This window comes from Ptiloglossa arizonensis, chromosome 9, assembly GCF_051014685.1.
Source record: "Ptiloglossa arizonensis isolate GNS036 chromosome 9, iyPtiAriz1_principal, whole genome shotgun sequence".
Taxonomy (NCBI): Eukaryota; Metazoa; Arthropoda; class Insecta; order Hymenoptera; family Colletidae; genus Ptiloglossa; species Ptiloglossa arizonensis.
The window spans coordinates 18,929,675-18,954,827 of NC_135056.1; the positions used below are offsets into that span (position 1 = coordinate 18,929,675).

The 25,153-nt window shown below is 45.0% G+C and overlaps 1 protein-coding gene across 3 annotated transcripts; it reads right to left on the bottom strand.

Annotated features, from left to right (window-relative positions):
• Positions 1–6,483: 6,483 nt before the first annotated feature.
• Rbp (RIMS binding protein) lies at positions 6,484–18,283 on the bottom strand. Of its 3 annotated transcripts, none has more exons than XM_076320156.1 (16): positions 18,140–18,283; positions 16,748–17,061; positions 16,417–16,594; positions 15,747–16,196; positions 15,373–15,679; positions 14,709–15,286; positions 14,392–14,518; positions 13,319–13,503; positions 12,371–12,775; positions 11,714–12,236; positions 11,353–11,565; positions 11,023–11,231; positions 10,710–10,937; positions 10,326–10,584; positions 8,332–8,603; positions 6,484–7,020 (listed from the first exon to the last, which is right to left on the bottom strand). In XM_076320156.1, exons 1-16 carry the CDS (start codon positions 18,281–18,283, stop codon positions 6,484–6,486), a joined length of 4,929 nt encoding a protein of 1,642 aa, XP_076176271.1. The 3 variants fall into 3 exon arrangements, with proteins under 3 accessions (XP_076176271.1, XP_076176270.1, XP_076176272.1); XM_076320155.1 differs by having other exon boundaries at positions 14,700–15,286; XM_076320157.1 differs by lacking the exon at positions 8,332–8,603 and having other exon boundaries at positions 6,872–7,020; positions 14,700–15,286.
• Between the last annotated feature and the right edge of the window lie 6,870 nt (positions 18,284–25,153).

Sequence of the window (25,153 nt, forward strand, 5' to 3'; positions counted from 1 at the left end):
AGGAATAGATTGTTATGCACCGATTCATAGAAAAAACAAAGCACAAGATTACTCAATGACAAGACAAACGTAGCTGGCGACTCGACATGCTTAATCGATGCGATAATTCGTTATATTAAAAGTCGTACGTGTGTATATAATCGATTTCTTTTTTTTTTTTTTTGCGCTACGTTCTGTTCATACAATCTTAGGGTATCGATACAAGAGAAAGAATGACAATAATTGGCGCCTAACTAACAACATCATTCAAATATGTTCCTCGGATTCTCTAAACTCTCTCTTTGCAACAACTGTTTTCTCGCCTCCTTTCATCCGTACATTCATTCATTCTCCATCTGTCTGTCCCTTCCTCTTTCTCGCAATCCTCTCGTACATGCATCGACATACATACGCACACGCATGCACATTCTTTCTCTTTTCCTCTCCTTTTCTTCCGTCCCTCCATAGAGTGTTTATTCGTCGAACAGAGTTCTACGATTTCGATCGGAGCTTTAATCTTTCACGGAAGATTAATACTCGTTACTAGCAGCTGCCGGGATATCGTGTATTATTTAGCTAATCGTTATCTAGATCGAAGTAAACGCGTGTACGCCTATTTCTCCTGGGAAATGGAAAACATATTTTTCCGAAAGAAAGCTTTTCGTGTTCGTCGGAATACAATTTTAAACGATTAACACTGATTATTTTCTGCTCGTCGAATCCAGACTATTTTCCACGCGTTCCAGACCAGCGGTATTTTCGGCGAACAAGGATCGACGGATCGTCTAACGACGATCGATCGATCGTCGTTCCACGTTCGTTCCACGATTCAGGATATACACGTACGCGTAATTCTCGGCACGGCTTACGTTTGCGATTGACCTTGTATCAGCTGTCGCGATATCAAAAAGATTTTTATACGAATCCGTTCAACGACTAAATTTATAACAATGACAATGTACAAGTGAAATACTAGAGAAAAATGAGCGCCGACAAACGATTTCGAGATTATTTAAGAGAAGTCGATTTTTTCCTCGTTATTGATTTTCCCCCAACTTTTTTGTCTTTATTTTGTTCGTTATTTACGGGTCAGCCTGAGCTTGTTTTTTAAATCGCCTCGCTTTACATAGTCCACGGTTTTATCTCCACCTTTAGTAAACATTCAAATAAAAAGATTCGACTAAGTGTATATTATCGGTTAGTTTGTAATCGTGTTCGACCGTTGCATTGCGTCAGCTTATTGTTCCTGTTGTGTCGTTAAAGCTATTACCTTCTAAGGTTTGGTCTGATCACGAAGAGAAGAGACAGAAATCAGCTCTCGATACGTGAGGTATTGAAACGGTGTTTCCCTCGTGTTACTTTTTCGTTTTTTTGTTTTTTTTTGTTTTGTTTCATTAAGACTATTTGCGTTTTCTTACGATATCTAACATCTAACGATAATAGATGAAGGTTCGTGTCGTAACTTGCTCTAGGTTGTCCCTCGTATGTACTCTCGATGCGGTTACAGCTCGCAGCGATTCCGATTCTCTCTTGGTACTTTCTCATCGTCAGCTTGAATCGCTTTACTACGAGGGTTCTTACGGTCGCAACGAAACTCGATGGCTCGCGATCAAGGACAAAAGAAACGGAAACGCAAGTGTCGAATAGACGGAAGATGAAAGCTAGAGATTCGCTAAGTAACATTAGTTAACACATTCACTACCATTCGAACGGAGTTTTAATTTACAAGCTACTAGTCCTCCTCTTCATTTTTCCCTATCTTTAACGAACAATCTCTTTCGTAGCTGTTCGTTGGTTTCTCGTAACGAACGTTCCAACCTCGGTACTTTTTCTTCGTTCGCATCTCCACGCGGATCGACGGATTCCCGAATTTACCTCACCGTTCGATCCTCGCCAACGGCTTTGGTAGCGAACGTGTTAAACGTCTGTGGATCTTAAATGTCGCGTCAGTCTTTTTTCATTTTTTTTCTTTTTTATTTTTTTCTTTCCTCCCGCCCTTTTTTTCTTTCTTTTCTTTTTTTAAACCTTTAATCGCTCGAATCAACGTTAAGAATCGGATATGTTCGCGGTACAGATTCACAGTGGTTCCGACATCGATCGCGCGTTTATTCGCGAAGGTTACGCAACGGGTGCCACCGAAACGAAGAGACAGAAGACCTTTTTATCGGGAAAGCTAATTCCTCGAGACCTCCATTCGATCCACGTTTCACAGAAAAAATCCGGAGAAAATATTTATCAGCTACGAAACACTATGGACTTTCTATCGAGCGACGTTCGATGTCGTTCAATCGCAAGATTCTCCGAACATTTGACGAAAATTGGAAAATAGCTGTGTCCGATATCTTTCTCTAAAAAAATCCCAAAACTCGTCTAATTTTTGGGGCCCGAGAACTAGACACACCCCTCAGTTTGGGCCGATCATAATTAGAGCCGATCTCTAATTGGTCTTTCCAGAAAGCGTGCTTTGGTCCATAGTCGTGGTACGTGTATACATACACCGACGTTCATAAGTCACCGAATACTTGCTCGTCCGGTGTGGAAAATGCAAATTAAGAGACACACAATTCTCCGAAGCAAGCCTTTTACCTTATTCCGATATAGTTACTTAGTTTAAGTTATTATTTCATTGGAAAATTTATCGTACATCTAAATAAATATCTATGCAGCAAGTAATGTAAGTGAATTGGAGAAACTTACTTCTCGTTGGAGAACATTACGGGAAGGTCGGAATGAAATTACTTCGGGAATACAAAACGTTACGATTAGTTTAAGCGATCATTTTCGAACGAGGTAGATGCAATGATGAGAAGGATATTCAAGATTATTAAATATGATTTATATTTCCTCTATAATGAATTGATAAGCGTTGGTTTAATTTCACAGTATCGGTTCGTTCTTAGTTTGCATTTACTTAGTGTACGGTGACTTATGGATGGGAGTGTACGTGTGTCTCGCCAATACGTTTATCTACAAATCAAACGATCTCTCTTCGACCATAGCACTACAATGGGTAGATGAAACTCGTGTTTCAGGAAGGGACCATTGTTCGTAACACGAATCGACGAGCTACCGATGAAAGGTAAAAGTGTTTCCGGGTTGTCTGACTGTTTCTTCTTTTCTTTTTTTTGGAAAACTGGCGAGGAAAACGAGAGTCGTAAAAACAATCGGAAAGCTTGAGAAAATCGAAGTTAATCTTGTCGAAGATCAAGGATTGGGTACGAATAATACCGACGTTGGCCGCTCGTAGGAACGCGTACGTATATTAATAGTTTACATCAAACTTTCAACAATGTTTCGTCCCCCCTTTGCGGTTGTACGGTAGAATTTTCAAATAGACGGTACGCTAACGTAGTCAAAGGAAATTAAATTTATACTTTCTTAAATTTCAAAGGCTACGTGTTGGATCGCGACACGGCCCATTTCGAATGAAAACGAAGCTGTAGAGAATCGATCGAGACAACTCCTAATAGAACAGACGGATTTCGTTCGATCTTTGTCCTGCAATTGCTCTCAACCCTCTATTGCACGTATTTCGTTTGATTAATACCCAAAGTAAGCAATAAATAGTCGAACCTGGAGGGCAGTCAAATGTTCTCGTAGGAAAACATCGTGCGCAAATCTCGTTGAATTTTCCTCGAAATACATTCTGCGTTAGAGGGTCAAAGCACGATACACGATTCAAAACGAATGCAAAGATTTCGAGCGGGACTGTATTTTGGAACGGATGAAGATCGAATCTTCGACACTTTTGGTTGGAACACGATGAATGAAACACGGATCGCAATAAATGTCAGACGGACCGCGATGGTGGCCCGTTGAACGGATCCTTCGTTGGCCCGCATGTTCGACACCCTCTCGAACAATTCGTAAATCGCACATCCTCTTCGTCGCTTATCGCCGCATCCGTTGATACTCGATTAACACGGAACAGGCGAGAGGTAACTGTCGCTTGCAGACAGACACAATTATACCCGCGATATTTAATAACAACTATGACGAGTCCGGTTATGATTCCCAAAGTGATTCTAGCAACGTGACTTTGAAATTCGTCGCCCTTCCTCCGCCTCGTTAAGGATTCTTTATTTTTTTTTTTTTTTCCCTTTATATATCACGGCGAAAGAAAAAGAACAGTCGAAGATAAGGATACTTTGTACAAAATACGATACAAGTAGCGATGTAACAACACTTTTGCAATAGTTAAATATAGTGTGTGTTCGAGTGTGTGTATATGTGTGTATATGTAGGTGTGTATCTGTGTACGTATATATATATACACACATGTATATGTATATTTGCGTATGCATATATATGTATATTTTTTTATTACCGTAACATACGTATCCTATGATCTCCCCCATATTCCCCCCCACCCGCCCCAGTATTTTCATTCGTCGATCGAATTCATGCCCCTTCACCTCGGAGCGATATCGATTAATTAATTAGTTAAATTATTTATTTATATGTACGACGTAGTTCGACTTGATCCACGATATCGTTCGATTATAAACCCCTCGGTCGATTACACGTCGTTCAGCGTGTGTAGTGTTTGGTTATCGTTTGGCTTTCGTCTTGTAAAATATTTATTTCGTTCGTAATCGTGACCGAGCACCGCAAGAAGCTACGTACCCATTTACGTAGCGTCTTCGCTTTCCATTTATATCCGTTTGCATCGGGTTCGTTTACTTAACTTTGTTCCGATTGATTGTTTCCTTTTTTTTTTCAATTTCATTCGGTTAACAATTAAACGCAAAGCAACGCTGTACGCTTCATAACCGAAGAATTAAACATCAGGCAAAGAAAGACGGAGGGAGAAAGATAAAACGTGTCAGAGGAGCAGAATCGGAATGAAATTCTGCGCTTGTGTCGCGTTTCGATGTTCGATTTTCAAGGAAAATTTCTTTCATCGCGAAATTCAATCTATACCGGCCAATGGATAAACCTTCGTCGTCTTCGCTACAATTAAAAGTCTCGCGCGAAACGTTTGAATTCAAATTCAAATTCTATTGTTTTCTCTGCGTCTCGCGGTGACCGAGGATGCGATAAGTAGAGAATATCGGATAAATATCGACGTCTCTTGCATGTAACGAATTTCAATCGATTCGAGTCGATCTCGTTTTCAGTTGCCTCTATATAAAATTTTCCACATTCCCGCGAAACGATCGAATGATTCGTTACAATATTAACTGATAGTTTCGACGAATCGGTCCAAGTCAAAGATATGATTTCTGTTCCTGGGTGAAAATTTTCATAAGGCACGCCCACGCACGAAAAGGATTTCTCCATCGAACTAATCGGGTAGGTGATTCTTGTGTACGGTAACCTGATTATGCGCCGATATTCGATTATTGGCGTATTCTTGAGCAGGCATCGGTACATATTGCACGCCACAATCGTTTACTACCATACGCTCTCGTTTAAACGATACAATACAATGATATTTTGTCGTTGAATTCGTCCGTTTCTTGGCCGCTAATTAAACGTCATTTTACAGTGGCGCATTGTACGTTCCACGACGATTGGACACGTAAATATAACATTTAATGTAATGCCTGCTCGATGCGCATTTTGTTCCGATACTTCTCTACGACGGTCAAAATTTTCTCTTCGATATTTCAGAAATTTTAATCGGCGACATGACACCCAGAAAAAGGACTCTATTGCGTAAAGTAGAAGAAACAGGAGAAGAAGGAGAAGAAGAAGAAGAAGAATTAGAAGAATAAGAAGAATAAGAAGAATAAGAAGAATAAGAAGAATAAGAAGAAGTAGAAGAAGAAGAAGAAGAAAAAGACGATAATGATAATAATGACAATGATGACGATGATAAAGGCGATTGAAAAGAATTCATTGGAGGTCGTTCGTTATTTACCTCGTGTTTTCGAACGAGAGTCGTTACCCGCGCAACTCTAACGTCGAATCCGACTACTTTCACGGTGATTTACGCGAGGGATATCGTTTAAAGGACGCCAGCGAACATTCTTTTCCTTCCTGCCTGATAGGATATTGACCTCGGAGCTCGAGGTAGAAACAACGGGGAGAAGATACAAACTTGCCGTTCCACGCGCGTACCAGCACAACTTTTCGATCAAACCATGGATCCAGCAGTGGTTGCGAAATAGTAGTAACAGTCGTAGCGGCAGCAACAGCAGCAGCAGCAGCAATGGCAGCACACATTTTACATCATACGTATCGTATCGTATCGTGTCGTATCGTGTCGTATCGTATCGTATCGTATCGTATCGTATCGTATCGTATCGTGGCGTGTCGTATCGTATCGTGATCGTTATCGTGTCGTATCGTGATCGTTCAGGGATACTCGCGAAGACCTGATCGGACGAGACGCGATCGTACGTTCCTGCCTGCGCGTCTCGCTTGCTCTCCGCAATTAGTTCTCCGTAATACTGATTTAGAAAGTGATCTCTCGACGTGGACACGAAGGAACCGCGCGAAAGCTTTAGGACAGAAGTGGAGAGGAAGCGGAGCGAGCGACACGGGCAGGGTAATAGCTCACTTGCCGAGGCCAAACTTCATGAAGATCAGTTCCTTCCCTTTCGACAAGATATCACTGCCAGCGCTCGCACCGGCCATCTCCGTGAACTTTTGCATCAGGTTCGGTCCTGTACTTTGCTGCTGTTGTTGTTGCTGTTGTTGCTGGCCCTGCGCGGTGTTCGGTTGCGTCTTGGACTGTGCCGTTGGCAACACGGTCGGTATTCCCCTCATCGGTTTGCTGGTGCTCTGACTGCCCTGCATCGACGAACCCTGATTCTGTTGCTGGTAGGGTTGACTCGGTTGTTGCTGTTGCTGTTGCTGTTGGGGCTGTTTTTGCTGAAACTGTTGACCCTGCGGACCGAATCCTGAACCCTGCTGTTGATATCCTTGATTCGGTTGCTGCTGGTAGTTCTGGTTCTGTTGATTCGGTTGCTGCTGTTGGTACGGTTGATTCTGTTGCTGGTAGTCTTGTTGCTGTTGCATATGCTGTCCAGAGCCCTGCATACCTCCCGGCACGTTACTACCACGATTAATCGTGCCTCCCCTCCCCTTCCCCTAGAAATTAAAGCGACACCAATTAATCGAACGAGTCACCGTTCACAGTTACTCGTTTCTTTGTCTCATCGAGCTCGTACGTATACGTTGTACAGAACGTTCCACGGTTAACCGCTCTCGGTAACCTGAAAATTACCAACAAATATTCATCCCAACAAGCATGTCGTAGCGTCGAGATACGTCCTATAAAAAAAATTCAACTCTAACAAGATCAACGTTCGCATCGGTGGCGTTTATGCGATTATCGTTGCTATTGTTCGGTACGGTTTCTAACGGTGTACGGTTCTTTCTTGGTATACCGTACACGACGATCTCTACGTACCTTCTATAAGGAGTAATGCGTTTTATGTATACGACAACGTTTCGATATGTCGTTACCTAAGCGAAAGAAAGGAAGCATGAGAAAATGTTTCGAACAATGTTATTGGGACGCAATGTGTGAGAGAACATTTTCAGTATATGTAAATATCGTTTTGGATCAGTAGCCTACCGTCAACGAGCCTACGTTCGATCGACGCAACGATGTTTCGATTTGTATAAGCAGAAAAAAGACGCTGGAACGTGGAAGCGAACGTGAAGAATAACGAAAGCAGAGAAGGAGAAAAAGAGGCGTGTGTATTGGGAAAATCCAGGTAAGAGTTTTCCTTTTAATTACCGCAAAAGCGTGACTCCACTGCGCACTCTTTTATTGCGTACAGTTCACGTATCGGTGTATGCGCATGCTGGCATGTACGACGTGTTAATTACAAGCACTTGATTACAAGCTGTGAAAGAGATACGTTTCGAGGGAAACTCGACGTTTCGCGTACTATTAACCTCGTAACGTAAACGCTACCATTAAGCGTATACAAGTTTACTCGAATGTTCTTTCACCGCAATTTTTGAAAAAAAAAAAGTAAAAGTGTTTTAACAACGATGGGAATTAGTAGCGGTAAATCGATCATCGAATCGTAAAATAATTACCGTTTCTCTTGAGATTTCGGTTAATATTCGTAAAAATCTGTCTTTCTTTTTTTTATTTTTTTTTTTAATCCTTAAACCGTTAGAGCCACGGATTATTTTTCTTCGTATTTTCATTCGTACACGACGAATGCCCGTAAACGGAAGGTGGAAATGGAAAAGAAAGTGAAAACGGTGGAGAACATAACGAGAGAAAGAGAAACAGAGAACCTCGGCGTACCTCGGTGAATTAGCGAGAAACAAAGGGTATGTAATACAGTCGAAATATTGTACAACAGGCTTTCCAGCGAGAGGATTTGCAGCACGTCAAAAAGCACCAGTGAAAACTTCTGGATAGAGCAGTGAACTCACCTGCTGTTGAAGGTGGAGTGGTACGGGACCTTGCTGATGGGCACCCATGGGAGTGGGCCCATGTTGATTGGACGTGGTTACAGTCGTGTAGCTGTGGTGATTCGCTTGTTGGTACGCTAGATGCGGTGGATTGTTTTGTTGATGTTGGAGTTGATGTTGTTGGTTGTTCATTAGTGATGGTTGTTGTTGTTGTTGTTGTTGTTGTTGTTGTTGTTGTTGTTGTCTAGGGTCTAAGTGACAGACAGGGACAGACACAGGCACAATGCAGGCATCTAGCAACAGAGAAGAGAACAGAACCGTGTTGTCATTTATGGCGCATTTATCTCTTTTAAATGGACAATTATGTACGTGGCCAAGTATGCCGAGTAATGCTACATTTTATAACTTTTCCTTTTCTTTTTAAACGCAAAGTAACATTTTACGTCCAATAGTCGAAAAGCATGGATACGAACTACTCGGCAGAACCTGGACCAGTGCGAACAGTTAAATTTTTCCCGTGACTTTACGCATCAAGACACGAAATATGATAGAACATCGTATCGGTAACGAATCTAGAACGAATCGTCGAAAGATGAAATTTCTTTTGAACGTTTAAATGGCCAGCTTGACAACACGACACGAACGACAATCATGTGACACGACGACCATCGACCAGTTCAGGCACACAGAAACAGATTATGTCGTTATAGAATAACACGCTATATATGTATACGTATATAGCGCAAATATAACACGTATATATAATAGACAGAGGAAAAAGATAGGCACGTAGAAAAGTAACAGAGCCGAAAAGTGCTCGGAAAGTAAAGGTATGAATATAATACATATATGTGTATACACATATACGTATGTATGTATGTATGTATACTTAATAGAAACACTGAAAGCAGCTTAGTGTTTTATTTTGTATATTATATATATATATTTTACAAGTGCGCACGCGACGTATATAAAATATATATATATTATATATGTAGAGACACAGAGAAGTAGATAGGTAAATAGACAGATAGATAGAAATCGCTTTGCATACGACAAAAAAGACGTGTTCCTAAAAAAAAGAAACAAAAAGTTGCAAATACTAAATCGTTTTTCTGTTCAATCTCGTTACTCGAATCTAGATCGTGGCAATTTCGAACGAGTTCCTAGAAGCTTGTCGTTAGAGGGCTACTTAAAAGTAATTCCCTGAAGGCAAAAGCACCGGGTGCACTTACTCGAATGCCATATCGAAATAGTCGGCTCGTTGCATTACAGTTTGCGAATCTCTCAGTAATTTGGTAAGAATCGTGTGCTCCTAAAAAGCAAACACTTCGATTCAATCGATATCAGACATATCGACAGCTATGTGCTAGATCTATCGCCCAACCATAAGTACTTGTGTGACCCTTCTGCCTGTCGTCTAGGCACATCTAAAATTTCGTGTCTTGTGTTGCTTGCCCTTTGTATATTTTTTTTTTTTTTTTTTTCATTCACACTGACGTCTGGTTGTTCTCCAATCCCAGTTCTTTTTATCCCTTCTCGTCCCTTTCATACAGAAACAGCTATCGAACTTGTAGTCGTCGTTCTGTCTTTTGAACAGATCGACTGTTCGGTATCGACCGAATAAGCAGCGCCAGTGTGAATTTATTTCAACCCCTCGAACCAATTTTCTAACACCTCTAGCACCTTTAACACCTTAGCGAAAACCCACGCAAAGTGTTCTCGTGTTCTTCGTTTGTGAAATTGATCAGCGATAAACGCATCTTCGCCAGGAACCTGCATCCTTCTCGGTATCGATCCAGCTGTACGTTGCGCTTGTTATTCCGCTGCTTGTTTTTTCTAATCTGACATCTTAAATATCTTTCCACTCCTTATCGCTTCAGGAGGATGGAACTACGGAAGCTTTGTCATCGTGTCATCGATTTACTCGGCTTGAGGAGCTATTCTTTGCAGCGATATCGTAAATCGTAAAGAGGAAAGAAAGCTCAAACGGCAATCGGGCTTTATATTTTTACCTTTGCCTCGTCGATGACCAGCCGGAGGAGGTTCCCGTGGTGGTGGAGGCGGTCCACGCGCTCCGGGTCCTTGACTCTGACTGGGCGGTCTTTTACCCGGTGGAAGTTGCCCTTGCGTTGTCTGCTCGTTTGCGTCAATGAGGAAGTTACTTGGAACTAAACCGTGTACACCGTTCAGTTCACCCATATAGAATCCATCGTCGTCCAGATCGCCGTAGACGTAAATCTCGCTTCCGGATTGGAACGCCAGCTCCATTTGCTACGAGAACAAGGATACGTAATGACGAACGTATACGCTTCGGGTAGATCGGGGATCGTTGTTTTAACGGATCTAGAATTTTACGGTTCGTCGCGTTGCTCCGCTAACGACATTGATGATCTTACTGAATCGAAGTTGGGTGACAATTTGTTCGGATCGTAGTCGTAGAGCGCTATCATCTTCTTCACGTTCATATTGGAGTACATGTCTCCGCATCTGCCTCTTCTGCCAGGTTGGCCCTGTCCCAGTTGATTTTGATCTTTAAGCTCTTTCACCATGTTGTAAGGTACGTATCCTCGTCTGCCGCGGCATTCTCCCCAATAAAATCCATCGGCGTCTTTCTCACCGTATACCTGCCGAATCAAGTTATGAGCCGAAAGAATTCAGGTGATCGTCGAATCGTCGTGGCGAGTATTCGCGAAAGCTAGTGAAAGAGACCTTGATGGTGTCGCCTTCGAAGAAGGACAGTTCCTCTTCGCAGACGTCTGAATTAAGTGAAATGACCTTGGGACTGTAATCGAACAGAGCGATGAACCACCGTACTCTGTTGTTCATTTGCTGGGTACTACTCGACGGATGACCCGCGCCACTTTGACCTTGCATACTTCGTCCACCGCGGTAGCCGGGACCTCTGCCTCTTTGGTTTCCTGCGTGAAAAAAGGAACCACACGCACGACACAAAATAAAGAAACACGACAAATCTATACGAGTCGAAGTTTCAAATCGATGATCGCCACCGTCCGTGTACTAGCAGCGTTTCACGCGTACCTGGTTGGTCGTAATAAGGATCTTGGGGCCTGCCGCCGGGGCCAGCCATTCTCCCGGTTCTGTGCGTACCGGGGATCCCTTGTTGTCCCATTTGCGATCCGTAACGTGGATGACCACCGTGATGAATCGGTCCGCCTCTGCCTCTGCGCGACGGATCGTCCTCCTCGCTGTAGTTCGCTTCGCTGGCCGAGTCCTTGATGATTTCTGGAACTCCTAGGCGACAGTAGCAACGCGTGCAAAGTTTCAAATGGTCCGCGCGACCGTTTCGGGTGATGCTGTTTCGCCGCTTAACCGATCGTTAGCGATTTTCGAATCGAATTAGAAGTGAAAACCCGTTCCGAATTACAAGAAGATCTCTTACCCATCTGGGACATGCTCTGTCCAGGATAGATTTCTTTATCGGATAAATTCTCGTCGGTTTCGATGATGACTTGACCGTGAGCATCGACCGTAGTGCCACCTTGTCTCCTCATGTGAGACGGGACAGGAACCGACGGATATCTCTGGCTGACGTTGGTCATACGCAGCCTGTTCGGATCGTCCGGTTGTCCGACGCCGGGTGGCTGCTGTTGTCCCTCTTGCATGTGTACCGCTCCGTGCTGCAAATGGGTCGCCGGTCCGCCACGAAGAACGCTGCAGGGAATGGCGGTGGCACAGCTATCGCCCGATTGGCTCTCCCTGCTTTTAGTTCTGACCGTGATATGCTTCGGATTCAAACCCATCAGTTTATGGATGTCGACCAGAGCATGGTCACCGGTGGGGCTGTCTACGTCGGTGACCTTTTTCCCATCAGCGTACACCGCGTAACCGGTGACGGCCGAACCGTTTAGGGCAACAGGCTGCCAGGTCACTAGCAAAGTGCCGTCCTGCGGTCCAGCCTCCACCTGTCGAGAAAATATCTTGGATAGTATTAAAATTGCCACCGCGACGATGTCGAAATTATGTCCCGCTATTCCGTTCCTCTGTGTACTCTCTGAGCAATTAGATATCGAGTAGAGCTATTAAAAGGGCTATTAACCTGGATATCGACCGGAGGATCGGGTAGTCCCTTGGGTAACGTTTTGAAATGGACGTGACACGCTAAATTGTTCGTCGCTTGAGTGTTTTGGTCCTCGAAGTGCGTCGCTCTCAGATTCTTCGCTTTGACGGTCACCCTGTAAATCGTCGAGGGCGCCAAACCGGTGATCGTGTGCCTGTAAACGCCAGGCTTCACCGTCCTAACTTCGACGTTGTTCACGCAGACGACGTGTTGGTGATTGCTGTTGCTCGGCAGCCAGGATATGACAGCGCTGGTCGCTGTCACGTTCGATGCCTTCACAGCGGTTGGACCCAGGGCAACGTCCTTACCGATCACCATCGTGCAAGCGGCATCGCGGGACGTTCTTCTCGAGTGCGTCACCGAACGTACGCTTATTCTGTGCGGCTGCATTCGTGTCGGTGAAATAAAATCGAGTAACGCGGCGTGTACTTTGCTTCGTTCAACGTAGTACAAAGGATCTCGCTGTTAGGACATGGAACGCTAACGGAACAGTTCGTCGTCGCGTATATTTACCGTATAACGCAGCGCGTTCAAATATTTCTTCGCGTTCCATTAATATAGCGTTCTATATTCTCGATAAAAATTTCCTTCTTTTATCGTCTCCGTTGATAGTACCGTTATACGGGATAAATCTTTTAAAGGATGGATGAAAGTACCTACATTAACGTAAAATAGCCGCTATCGAATACAAGATATTACGGCTTTGGAACTGTCCCAGTACCATTCCGTGTCCAAACGGATAATATAGATCAGCTTTCAATCGTGCGAGTCAACGCGAGATATCTTGCACTCCGCTATCGATAATAATGTCCTTCAAAGCTGTATTTTAAAGCTTAAAGAAAGAAAGAGCGTCCCCGTTCTTTGAACGTTTCGTACGAATGTTCAGAGAGGGACATTATTCTGTTAGGTAAAAATTGTTTTACGAACCCTAGTAGAATCGACTCCCTCGACCAATGCTCTAGTCCTCTCGGTCGCTTTCACGGTGACCTTCAACACTCCATCCACGTAGACGTGATACGATTCGAGCTGATGAGTATTCTCGGGCGGTGTCCAGCCGATTAGTACACTCTTGTTCAGCTGCCGCTCGAGAGTGAGGTGCTGCGGCGCCGGAACTAGGTCCGAAAACAGGTAGACTTCTTCAGGGAAAAAAGACAAGACAAGCCTAGCTGTAACTAAAAATCTTTCGCTATCTAGTTTCGCTAAGCCAGCCTAAATCCATCCAATACTCAACACAGTGCAAGACACCGTTCATGATCTGCTCCAACGATAGTACTTACTTCTGCTCACGAACTGAACGGTACTTTCGCGTTTGTGCTATCAAACAAGCAACATGCGTTCAAGAACACCCTACCTTCGAACGTTGCACATCGAAGGTTAACTAAACAAGAAGAAAGCCGATACTTTACAGATACTTGTCAAAAGCATCGTAATTGTCTCGTAGAACGAGCGTAACTAATAAGAAATCGTTACGCGTGTACCTTGGTATGCCACATTTTGCGTAACTGCAACGAAGCGCTCAACATACTCGAAATAGCTGTGTGAAAGGGGTGTGTGTTGAAACGATGAAACGATGAAACTCGATGCTACGATAACGTCCTAGGCTTGGTATCTATTGCTAAATTAATCGTCAAATTCTAAAATGCTAATTGCTCGACGATAACGACGACGACGAGATGAACGAGAAACGAAGGAAGACGAGAATTTCGTTGAAACGTCGAGCAAACATCGACACCTTATCGATACTCTAGCATTCGAAACACGTAACGTTTCAAACTCAGCCAACAGAATCGAGCCAACATTCTACCATCTAGATTTAATCGCAACAAGATTTACGTACACCAGCGTTTGTAAAACGAGTTACATGTCCGTATATTTTACGCACGATTCATATATATATATATATATATATATATATTCGTAATTACGTATCTACCGTACATCTAGACGTACATGCTCGGCAGCGAAAGTCAGGATAGACGATGATACGACAGTGCACTAACCTGGTGGTTCCTGTTCGTCCTCTTCCGCGATGTTATCGAGCTCCGCGTACGCGGACAATTCGGCCTGACGGTTTCGATTTCCTTCTTCGAAAGCTGCCAACTCGAGATCGATATCTTGCAGGAAACACTGGAAAATGAAATCCGAATCAGAATATCGGCCAACGCAAGCCCCTTGAAGGGGTAGAGTAAATAAAATTGATTATGCAGAGTGAATCGTTTGGTATTTGATATCTATCATGGTTGCGAAACTCCGTCTACTTCTTACGTAGAGACAAATAAAGTGTACGTGTTGTAGGGTCGTTGCTCACATTGCTCACTTGGGGAATATTGGTAGATGCAGAGTCATCGACGTCTCTGAGACCCAACACGGCTTGATGAAATTCCAAAAGGTTGTCGCCGACTAATTTCTCAACGAAATTAGCCGGGACGAGACCGCGTCTACCGTCGAGGGTCTCCGCGTCGAGAAAACCATCGTCGTCCGGTTGTCCCCAAACGAGAAGGTAATCTCCACCTTGAACGGGCAGCTCCGCTTCCGGATTCTCGTTTGGCGAGTGCTGGAATGGCTCGTAAGTGAAACGAGCAATGTAAACGTAACATCTGCCTTTGTCGGGTATATCCAGCATGTCCACTTGACCCTCGGTTACAATATTGTCATTGGTCAGTCGATCCAAGGGATTCGATAGTATACTGCTGGGTATTTTTGGCATTTGTCTTGAACCGAGGTAGTGGTGACCCGGCGTAGTAGTCGCGGTTGGCGAACTGGCGCGCAAACTTTGCTGTATCTGCTGAATGATAGCCTGCTGCTGTAGCTGGTTGGCTTGGGACTGGGCAGAAAGTTGCTGCATCGCTTGGAGGGGATCGCTTATCGCTTGCAACAAGCCTGTTGAAGTGGTACCTGAAACGGGAGATACGTTTCCTTGTCGCGGGTTTAGCGACTGCGATCGGAACAGAACGGGAAATCCGTGTAATGGTTATTCGTACCTGAACTCACGCCAGATGTGCCAAAAGCATTGGTCCCGACGGTAGAGTAAGTCGATCCGCTAGTGGCATAGGTGCTCTGTACACTCGAGAAAGGAAGAACGGTTTGAGGTACACTGGTGAGCGCGCCAATCGTGGAATGGAAGGAGCTCGTCGAATAAGGTGGCAGGGACGACAACGTGGTCTGTGGAATGCTCGTCTGTGGAACGGAGAAATTATGGTGCGACAACTGGGTGTTGAAGGTACTCGCTCCTGTACTGTAGGTTCCGTTTGGGTGCGATGTTATCGATAAGCTTGGATAAGTCGTTGCCTGCGGACACCACGAATCGATGTCAGTGTCCGGTGACGTGGACGCGCGAACAATTTTTGGACCTTACCTGCTGGCTTCCATTGAGTTGAAACGTTTGGGCGGTCTGAGTGGGCTGCGTGTAATGAGGTATTACGCTTTGACTTGACGACGTCAGGTACGTTGTAGAGGCCGGATGTTGCTGCGGCTGCTGCTGCTGTTGTTGCTGCTGGAGCGGCTGCTGATAGGTTTGCGTATGCGGATAACTCTCCTGGTACTGATTGCTCGTGAAATGGGTGTGCGCTTGTTGTTGCTTCTGCTGCGTCGGCAGAGCACTCTGAGAATGAGAACTCGGTAACTCGGTGTGAGCAGGTTGTTGCTGATACGGTTGCAACTTTTGTTGGAAAACGGGCTGCGATTGACTGGTGGAGAGCGACGGTGCCGGTGGAATTGGTTCGCTGTAGTGATACGGTGGCCCGTTTGGTGTCAACGGTGGACATCCGGGCATCATTGGCGTCAGGGGCATAGGCGAGCCTGCGTACTGTTTGAAAAATTTTCGATCAGGATGATTTCGTCTCGCAAAAGTACAAGCGAACAGTGAACCAAACGGATAGAAATTTCGAGAGCAAAGTAATCGAGTAAAGTTAGTTAATCGCACGTGTACGTTCCATAAAGATTCTCGGAGCCGAGATAAGCAACGAGAATAACTACATCGTTTTATGCGGATAGAACGAAACAGAAAGAAACGATTTTTTACGTACGTGACCCAACTGTGTTGGCATTCCCAGGCTCAAAGCATGCGGATGGGGTGGGTGCTGATGTTGACTGAGATTAGGAAGATTTTCCGTGCTGGATCGCAGAATACCCTGTGTAACTGAGGGTTGTTGCGTGGTAATGGTGCTCCGGGTATGGTCCAAATCGTGTAACATCCTACCAGTGCTACGTTAGTGAAAATTAGCTAAAGTTAATCGTCGATCGAACGATACTAAGCAACGTCGATTCGACGACAAATCGATCGTTTGCGTTTACGTAAAATATTAAAACGCGCTTCAAGACTGAGGGAGTAATAGAGTACAATGTCAAGGAACACACCTATTATCTGATTCCATCTCTCCTATTATTCTATCGAATTCGGAACCAGCCGGTGGCCAAGTAGTCGGAACCGCCGAGTGACCTACCGGTCCTCTGCTTCGAGCACGTCTCAGACTCGTTAACTCCAAGGATAATTCTTCGTGTCTAACAATCTGTAGCTCCGTTTTTTTTTCAAGTTCCCTTATCTTCGATTGTAGCGCTCCGACCGATTCTGGGCCTTGATAGCGTCCTGCTATCTTTTCACGTAACTGGTTCTGTGCTTCTGCATGTTGTCTCTCCAGCTCTGCCTTTCGAGCTTCAGTCTCCCGCATTTGCTGTGAACACCGTATATCGAGGTTGTCGAAAAAAGAGAAAAAATCATGTATTTATATTTAACGTTCATCGTTTTCGGTGCGGTGTAAATATTTTTATTCTCCGAAACTCGAACGAGAAGGTAAAAAATGATAAAACGATCGCGACGGTTATAGAGGACGCGACACGTAAACGCGATACACGTATCGATGGAACTGTAGGTATGCGCATACGTTTCCACCGATTTATCGCAACGCTATGATACGCATCGATGTGTTTCGAAATACACTGGCCACCAGTTCCCTCTAATATTTGTGAACCAAGGTAGGATAACCACCTTTAATAACCCGGAGGGACACTCGGTTGGGAGCATGATCCACGATAGGAATCATCCGCTCGACATTACTAATAATGAAAGGAGCCTTTGTATTCCGTATGCCTCGAAGGTACATAGGTATTCGTACGATCGAACCAACACTTGCATCGAACTCGGTCGACACAAGCTCGCGCGCTCATCGTAACGGGGCTGTCTAATGTTAAGAAACGAACCGAGAGCCGAGAGGATGTCCGGAGACTCGTGACGGATTACCGAAACGCTCCTGCAGGTTACAATCTTTTTAATTAAAGAGAGCCTCTGGCGCCGCGTTCAAAATTCGCTTAGAGCATCAATATCTATCGGCTGACGAACACCTCGTCGATATACACCTTTATCGTCTCTCAGGAGCGGCGTAATCGCGCGAATTTCGGGACCTCGATGCAACGTACGATTATTACGTGCACATTAATTTTGTACGTAATACCCTGCCGATTCAATTTCATTCCCGCGCCACGATACGATCGAGCGCGATTTTCACGGTATGAACGGAAAAACGTTAACGGGTATTCCGCGATATTTAAATAAGTATATCGTAAATCGTGACGGTTGAAAACGTGTAAATAACGATGAAACTTGAAATTCGAGACGCGAGCCAGCCGCAATCGATATCGTTCGCTGAAACGTTATACCCTTTAAAGGATTAAAGGGAAGAAGCCGTTCCGGAGATAACGCGAGAACTGTGGAAGAAAGATGATCGTCAAAGTACGAAAATCTGTGAAACTCACCTCGCGGATGGATTCAAGAACCGGATCCTGCATGATGGTGGTTTTCGTGGAGGTGGTAATCCCGACAGCAGATCCGGTATCCTGCAGCTGCGGAGCCTGAGGTGCCGTGGAAGCGCCACCTCCAACACCACAGCACTGCAACATCCCTGAGGTCTGAAACCCTCGCCTGTCTTTATCAGGGCCAGTCCCTATCGATCTACCGTGTATCTAGGAGCTATCTTAATTAATTGGCGGCTTTTGCGGGGCCTGCCAGGCTGCACACGGTGATCCCACAACTAGACGTACGATTTTCTTGATGCAAAAGGGAATTCTTTTTTCATCGTGCCGCCACGATGCCCTAGCTTCCGGGTGTAAATCGACTGAAAATAGTCGGTTACTCCTTTCGCGCGTGTACTCGTGAAAAAAGTTACATTTGTCGCATTCAACCCTCCGCGCACCAGCGGAAACAACGACGGATGAAACTGGAGTTTCCCGTGAGGATATATTATCTTCGCGAATGAAATAATGTATCGCGGGGCGAAAGAAAAAAAAAAAGATCAAACTCTGGAAGGGATTTCGAGAGTTATTGGGTCAGACTTTTCAATCAGTCTTCGCAAAGCCCACGACTTACCAAAAATTCCGCGACACTGTCCACATTCCCTTTAATCCGGCTCAGATCTTTCTTTTTCCCTACTATACCGGCAACGTATTCCTACTTATCTGGGGTAGGCGCAGAGATACTACTTTTCGATCGCGCCGGTGAACAGAGGATTAAACGGATACCAGAATCAGCATACCACATACATCGCGTTTTATACGAATCGCGGTAACGTCGCAACGATTTCCCCGACGATGCCACGAGCGAGAACATTACGCGCGCGCGCGCGCGAAACCGATTATCGCGGTTTGAAAACGATCGACCCGCGTAAAAAACGGTGACCAACGGCTCGATTCTAAACTGTCGATAACTTTGTTTCCAAATGAGAAATTCATCCGACGGGGTTACCGGCAACAGGTTCTTGGGGGAAGTTCCGGTTGAAATAGAGGGTGGGTGAGAACGGGGTGGTACAACCGGGCATCGGGTGATTCCTTGTGGAAAAGTAAATCGAAAATTTCGTACAAAATTTTTCGATACGGGCCTTCGTTTTCGTGAAAATCGATTTCGAAGATTGGTCGTGTACGCGTGCGATTGATTACAACTCGACCAACGTGTCTGGCCATTGTTCCCTATTTCTACTTGCGTTTGTGCGGCTAAACATTGACGGCGATACGATATTATTTGTTTTCCGCCGGTCTTACTGTCTTGTAACTAGTTGGAAGCAATTAAAACAGATAACACCGTACATCGTTTACCGTGGCCAATACAAGTAGAAATAATGAATAACCGACACGCGTACGCCAAGTTATAATCGCACATGTGCCCGACGAATTGTACGAGTCGATTTCTTTCGAAAACGACGCTTCGAATAGAAAAATTTTATTCCACATTTTCGATTCATTTGTGCAAAAGGAATCACCCTACCCCCGTTTCTACCACCCATCCTCACCCACCCTGTACACTCGCCACGATCGAAAGTCGTGGCCTCTGTTTCGTTCGCGTCGCGCTCGTGCGTCGATTACCGAGCACACTATTTTTATCGAATTTAACGATGACTCGATGCCAGATTATACCTCCACGACCGACCATTGGAACACATAAATCCTCGTACGAGAAATTCTTTTGCGACAAGAATCGCGTAATGTGCGCAATAGCTTACCGATTCTTGGCAAAGTTTGACTATTTTTTAAGCGAAACGTCGTATATTCTCGGTACCGGATTCCTTCGCTTATCGCGTACTAACTTACTAAGCTCGCTTTTCTGCTTGAAATTATTGGGGTATTTGGCAATCGATAATTTGCGTATACTTCAAACTACCGTGTTTAAGTAATCCAATAGGTTTCTTCCTCGCGTCGTTTACGTCGCGAAACGTGCTGCGCGGAGCTTAAATTTTGCTGAACAAGATAACCAAGTATTACTGTTAACCGCGGAAGAAAACCCAAGTATCCCGACCAACGAATATCAAACAGTCTTTCAGGAGCAAAATATTAAAAAGGTTCGTGGCTGTTGCGCTTGGAAATGTAAAAAACATGATTGGTTAGTTTACACGAAATATTTATCCAAAGATATAGAGAGAGCGTGAATATTTTGCGTAAATACAACACGATGGAAAAGATTACGAACACACTGGAACTGAACTATAGACTCTATCGTCGCAATCTTCGCCTCCGTATCGTCGAGATCTCGCAATATATTCGTACGATTTTGATTGTCGAGCTGTCCTCCGTGAAACATAATTCATCGTACGGAAAAAAGTGTCCGAGCGTGGTTGTATTCCTCGAGCGAGAAGTATAAAAATTCATGTCGCTCGATAAAACTATTTGTCCTTCCCCCCTCCTCATCGGTTTCTCGATACCGCAACTTTATTCGATTTTCATCGAACGATTCAGTGGCTCAATTTCACCGGTTACATCCTCGCACTCGAACGACCCAATCAATGACGAACGTAAACACCGTAATCTGCCGAAAAATGTCGAGTAGCAACACGGCCGAGCGTAAAATACACCGAACAGCATCTACTTACTGACGTGTTACCGATTCAAGAACGTACCGTTTTACATTTCTTTTTTCTTTTTTTTCGCGATAGTCGCGCTCAGATGCGTGCACTGTAATCGCACGATTTTAATATGGCTTTCGGACTAAATGTCTGCTCGCATGCCGTCGTAGTTGGACGAAACGATATATATATATATATATATATATATATATATATATATATATATACGACACCGCACAATCTACCGTAAGACAGTGGAAGCAAGTAGAATTACACGACGTCAAAGAATATCCGTTAATTGCGAAGACCGAACGACACGGACGAGCTCCTCTATTCACTGCGAAATACGTTTCTATACGATGTGTTGAATCTAGGTCTTACGGAGAGAAGGGAGAAAGAGGTAAAGAAAAAACGCTCTGGACGTTAGGGGGATGGAAGTGCAAACCTACCGATTAATCTGACGAGAACACGGCGAAGAAACGGTCGAAATTCGCGGAGACCGAAAGCAACGAGATGGGAAAGAACGAACGGACAGGGACACCGGTACACGCATAGGGACACGTCGAAACAACGGACCAATGGCCTGGCTCGCCGTTCAAAGGAAGGACACTCGTTTCGTGGTGCTCGAGATACGATAAAAAATTCAGAAAGGAAACAAATGAAAGTGACCTCTCAATGTTCGGTTGCTGGAGAAAAGAAGGGTTGGCGGAATGGACGATGGGACGTAGGGTGGGGTGGCGGTGGTCGGAGGACAAGAAGGAAGGAGAGATTCAGAATGAGTTTCCGTCCGTGCTCGTGGGCACGGGTCGAGTGGCACGGCACTGCTTATTGATCTCACTACCAATGGTACGTAGTATACATGTACACCCGGTGCGCACGGGACATCACTGCACGATAATACGTAGTGCATCCACTGTATCACTATCAACTGCCTATCGCTATCGCCACGAGTACCAACGACGACGGCATCAGCAATGGTACCCTTCGATGCGCTCTGTCGAGATTTTCCCATCGTACCGATGACAACCGTGCCGCCACTACCACTACCGTCTCCTTTTCGTCACTGACACTCTTCTTAGGTTACTTCTTTCACTGGGTCACGTTTTACGCGTTTCTCCGTTCTCTGGTTCGTTCTACCCTCGTTATTGTACACGGGAGACGGATTTTTGTTTCTTTTCTTTTTTTTCTCCATTTAGCGTTGCAACGGCACCGCGAACGAGCCACCAGCACCCCTCTTTCTTCCCCGTAATTTTTAGGAAACTCGAACCGTAAACCAGGACTTCGGCGACATTTACCAGACCTCGAGGAAACCATCCGCTTCGACACTTTTACCGACGCACTCTCGAACACTTTGTAATATATACTGTCGTAACGAACTTCTCTCCCTTTCTCACACGCACGGAAACACACGCAGCCATACCCTTTCTCTCATTCTCTCCCTTTTCCCTTTCTTCCGCTTTCCGTATTTTTCTCCGGACCAACAAACCTCTTTTTCACCTTTCTTTTCTTTTTTTTTTTTTCTCGTATTCCGCTCTAACATTCAAACTTACACAATCTCTCGTTCTGGTTCGTTCACGCTCTCGCTTTCGGTATCTTTTTTTTTTCCACGGGACGGACGACACTTACGATGACCGAGTCGAAGCGATGGTGGCAGGCCAGGGCTGCTGCTGCTGATAAGCGAACGTCACGGGACTTGCGAGCTTTTTCACTCGGCTATCATCCCGTACAAGCCCCAAGATCTGCTCGACCGTGGAAGGCAGGCGGCAGGGCTGCTGGAAAACGGGGGAGGAGGAATATTCCCTCGACCACCGGAGAAAGGGGCGACGAGTGGGAGTAGATACCGGTCTGGTGGGAGTAGAGTCGCTCGGTGGGGGATAGAGGGACAGGGAAAAAGGGAGAAAGAGAGAGAGAGGAGGTAGCGAGAAGAAGGGCTGTAGCTGGAAAACCGAGCCAGGGGTAGGGACTCCCGTCACCACCAGATATGGGTCACTCTGCGATCGATGCCGATACAGAGCCCCTTTACCGCTAGGGATCGCTTGCGATCGCTTACGTCATGTCTACGCTGCCGTAGCATCCTAACCTGCGCTTCTTTCTCGATTTACCCTTCCACCTTTTACGAAATAAACTCGATTCACCTTGGCGATGCCGATCTAACGCGAGAACGATGACGTTGTCACCAACATCGAACGAACCGATCGACGATAATACGATTTCGATCGAGGAAAATCAAACATGGCGTAATCGCGACAGCAGTTGCACGACGAACGCGCGATACACCCTGAAAGTCTAGCGACTCGACAGGATGGTTCGTTTCGTGGCTACACGGGGGTGTAGCTTTTACAAAAGACCAATCAATACGCGAGAGACGATTCACCGATCTTTCCCCCTCCTTTTACTCTTCAAACGTCTTCCCTTCTCTTCCACTCTGTCTTGCGCCCCCTTCCGCGTTTCCTCGCCCTCCACTTCTTTCTTTCTCCTCGCCTCTCTTTTCATCCACCTACCCTACGTCCCTACGTTCATCTACTCTTTGTGCCTCCCTCCCCCCCGAATTTACTTTCCCTCCTTGCTCGTTCCTCCGTGTCATTTCCTTTCGTTTTACTTTTCGTAGAAAAAGCAATTAAACTATTCGTAATATCGTAGGATTACGAAAAGCTCGAGCGCACGTGAATTTTCTGATCCGTCGATTCCCGTCCCCCTCTCCTCGTTCCCTCCCTTCCTCCCTCCCTACGTCTTCCCCTCCCACTTACCCTTGCGATCCAACATGTACGTAACCGTTCCAAGACCGTACGAGAATTCCTACCGGAAAGTACCCTTCTTACACGAGTCGCGACGTTATTGCATCAATGTTTGCAAATTTCCCAACGCGTGTACGATCTATCCGTTTCTCGATGTTCGTTACTCGTTACTCAACGCGCGCGAAACTGTACGATCGCGAGAGACGTCGGTTTATCGGTTTCCGTATTGAAATTTTCATACGTTATTTCATTGGATAAAACCATCGCAGGAAACTTACGTAGTCGGTGGCGAACGGAAAAAATTGTAGGGTAAGGGCCGTGCGATAGACGACACGGCCCTGACCGAAGCGCAGGCGTCCGTGCGATCGAGTGACGTCACGAGTCTAAGGCACGGGGCGTTATACGCTTATCAATGAACGTACGACGCCTACGCGGATACCTGTTCTCTAGCGGCAAACACCCTCCCTTACCCACTCTTCCTTCTACACCCCATACGTTTTGCCCTTCATGTATCTCTCCATCGTACGCCGCCTTTGCATCCGACCGAATACTGACTCTCTTTAATTTTTTCTATATACTCCCACCATGCGCCTATTTCCTCGACGTATGGATCTCAGTTTTCTTCCCATTCGTCAATCCCAAGACCAACTTATGGACGCGAGTGCATCTTCCTCATTGAGTAATTTCACGTCGAATCGATCGCCGTTGCGATTTTGCCCGAATCGAGCGAGACACCGAACGACTCGCAAATACCTAACGAGAAATATTTTAATTCTTTTATTTCGATCGACGCTTTCCTCCAACAATACGCGTAACGTTGTTAAACGAATACGGTACAGTTCAATCGTAAATCTAGGTATACTTAAACGAGTTAAATTTTTTGATCCTCAAAAAAAAAATGAGTTACTACTAGACGGAATGATATTTATTGGAAATTCGTTTTAAATACGAGAATTTCGATCATCGAGGAATATTACGAGAGAAAAGTACTTGGAGCATCGCGTCGGTACAGCACTCGTTTCGACGTCAAATGTAGATACATAGACGGTTCTTTGGCTCTTTGGCAGAAGAGAATCCAAACTGGAACGTGCCCGCTTTTGTAATTTTCCTTTTCCGACTCTGTTCATACGGTGTAAAGTTACTTTAAGGTAGGTACATTTTATTTAAACTGTGTCAGATATCGTTGTTCGGACAGAAATATTTTTCTCATATTCTATCGCCAATTTCTTTTTCAATGAACTTCCGTGTTGTACCGCGACGGTAATTTCTACGAGCACGCATCCGCGTACGAGCGAATGACACTCTGTATCAATCAACTCCTCACCCTTCGGTCGCTTGTTTCGCCTACTTTTGTCTTCTTCGATTCTTCCCACCTTCTCCCTCCATCTCTTGCCTTGTCTACCTCTCCTTTTCTCCCACCACTGTCCTCAACCTCTTCCGCGTTTCTTTGTATCGGTACAATTTATAAGCCTGCCAATAACACTTTGTACTTAATACGATAGGACCTCGATAGCTGTATCGTTATAATTTCGTCAAAGTACAACTACGATACTGCCTGTCCTTTAATCCATTTTAATCGACGCAGAAGAACTGAAACAAATTGTTCAGTTTCTTTTTCAAAAAAATTTGAAAAAAATTCTCAGATAAATAGTTTCCCAATTTTGATCCTTCATTCTGAAATCTCCGTACAATGGCAATTGTACGTA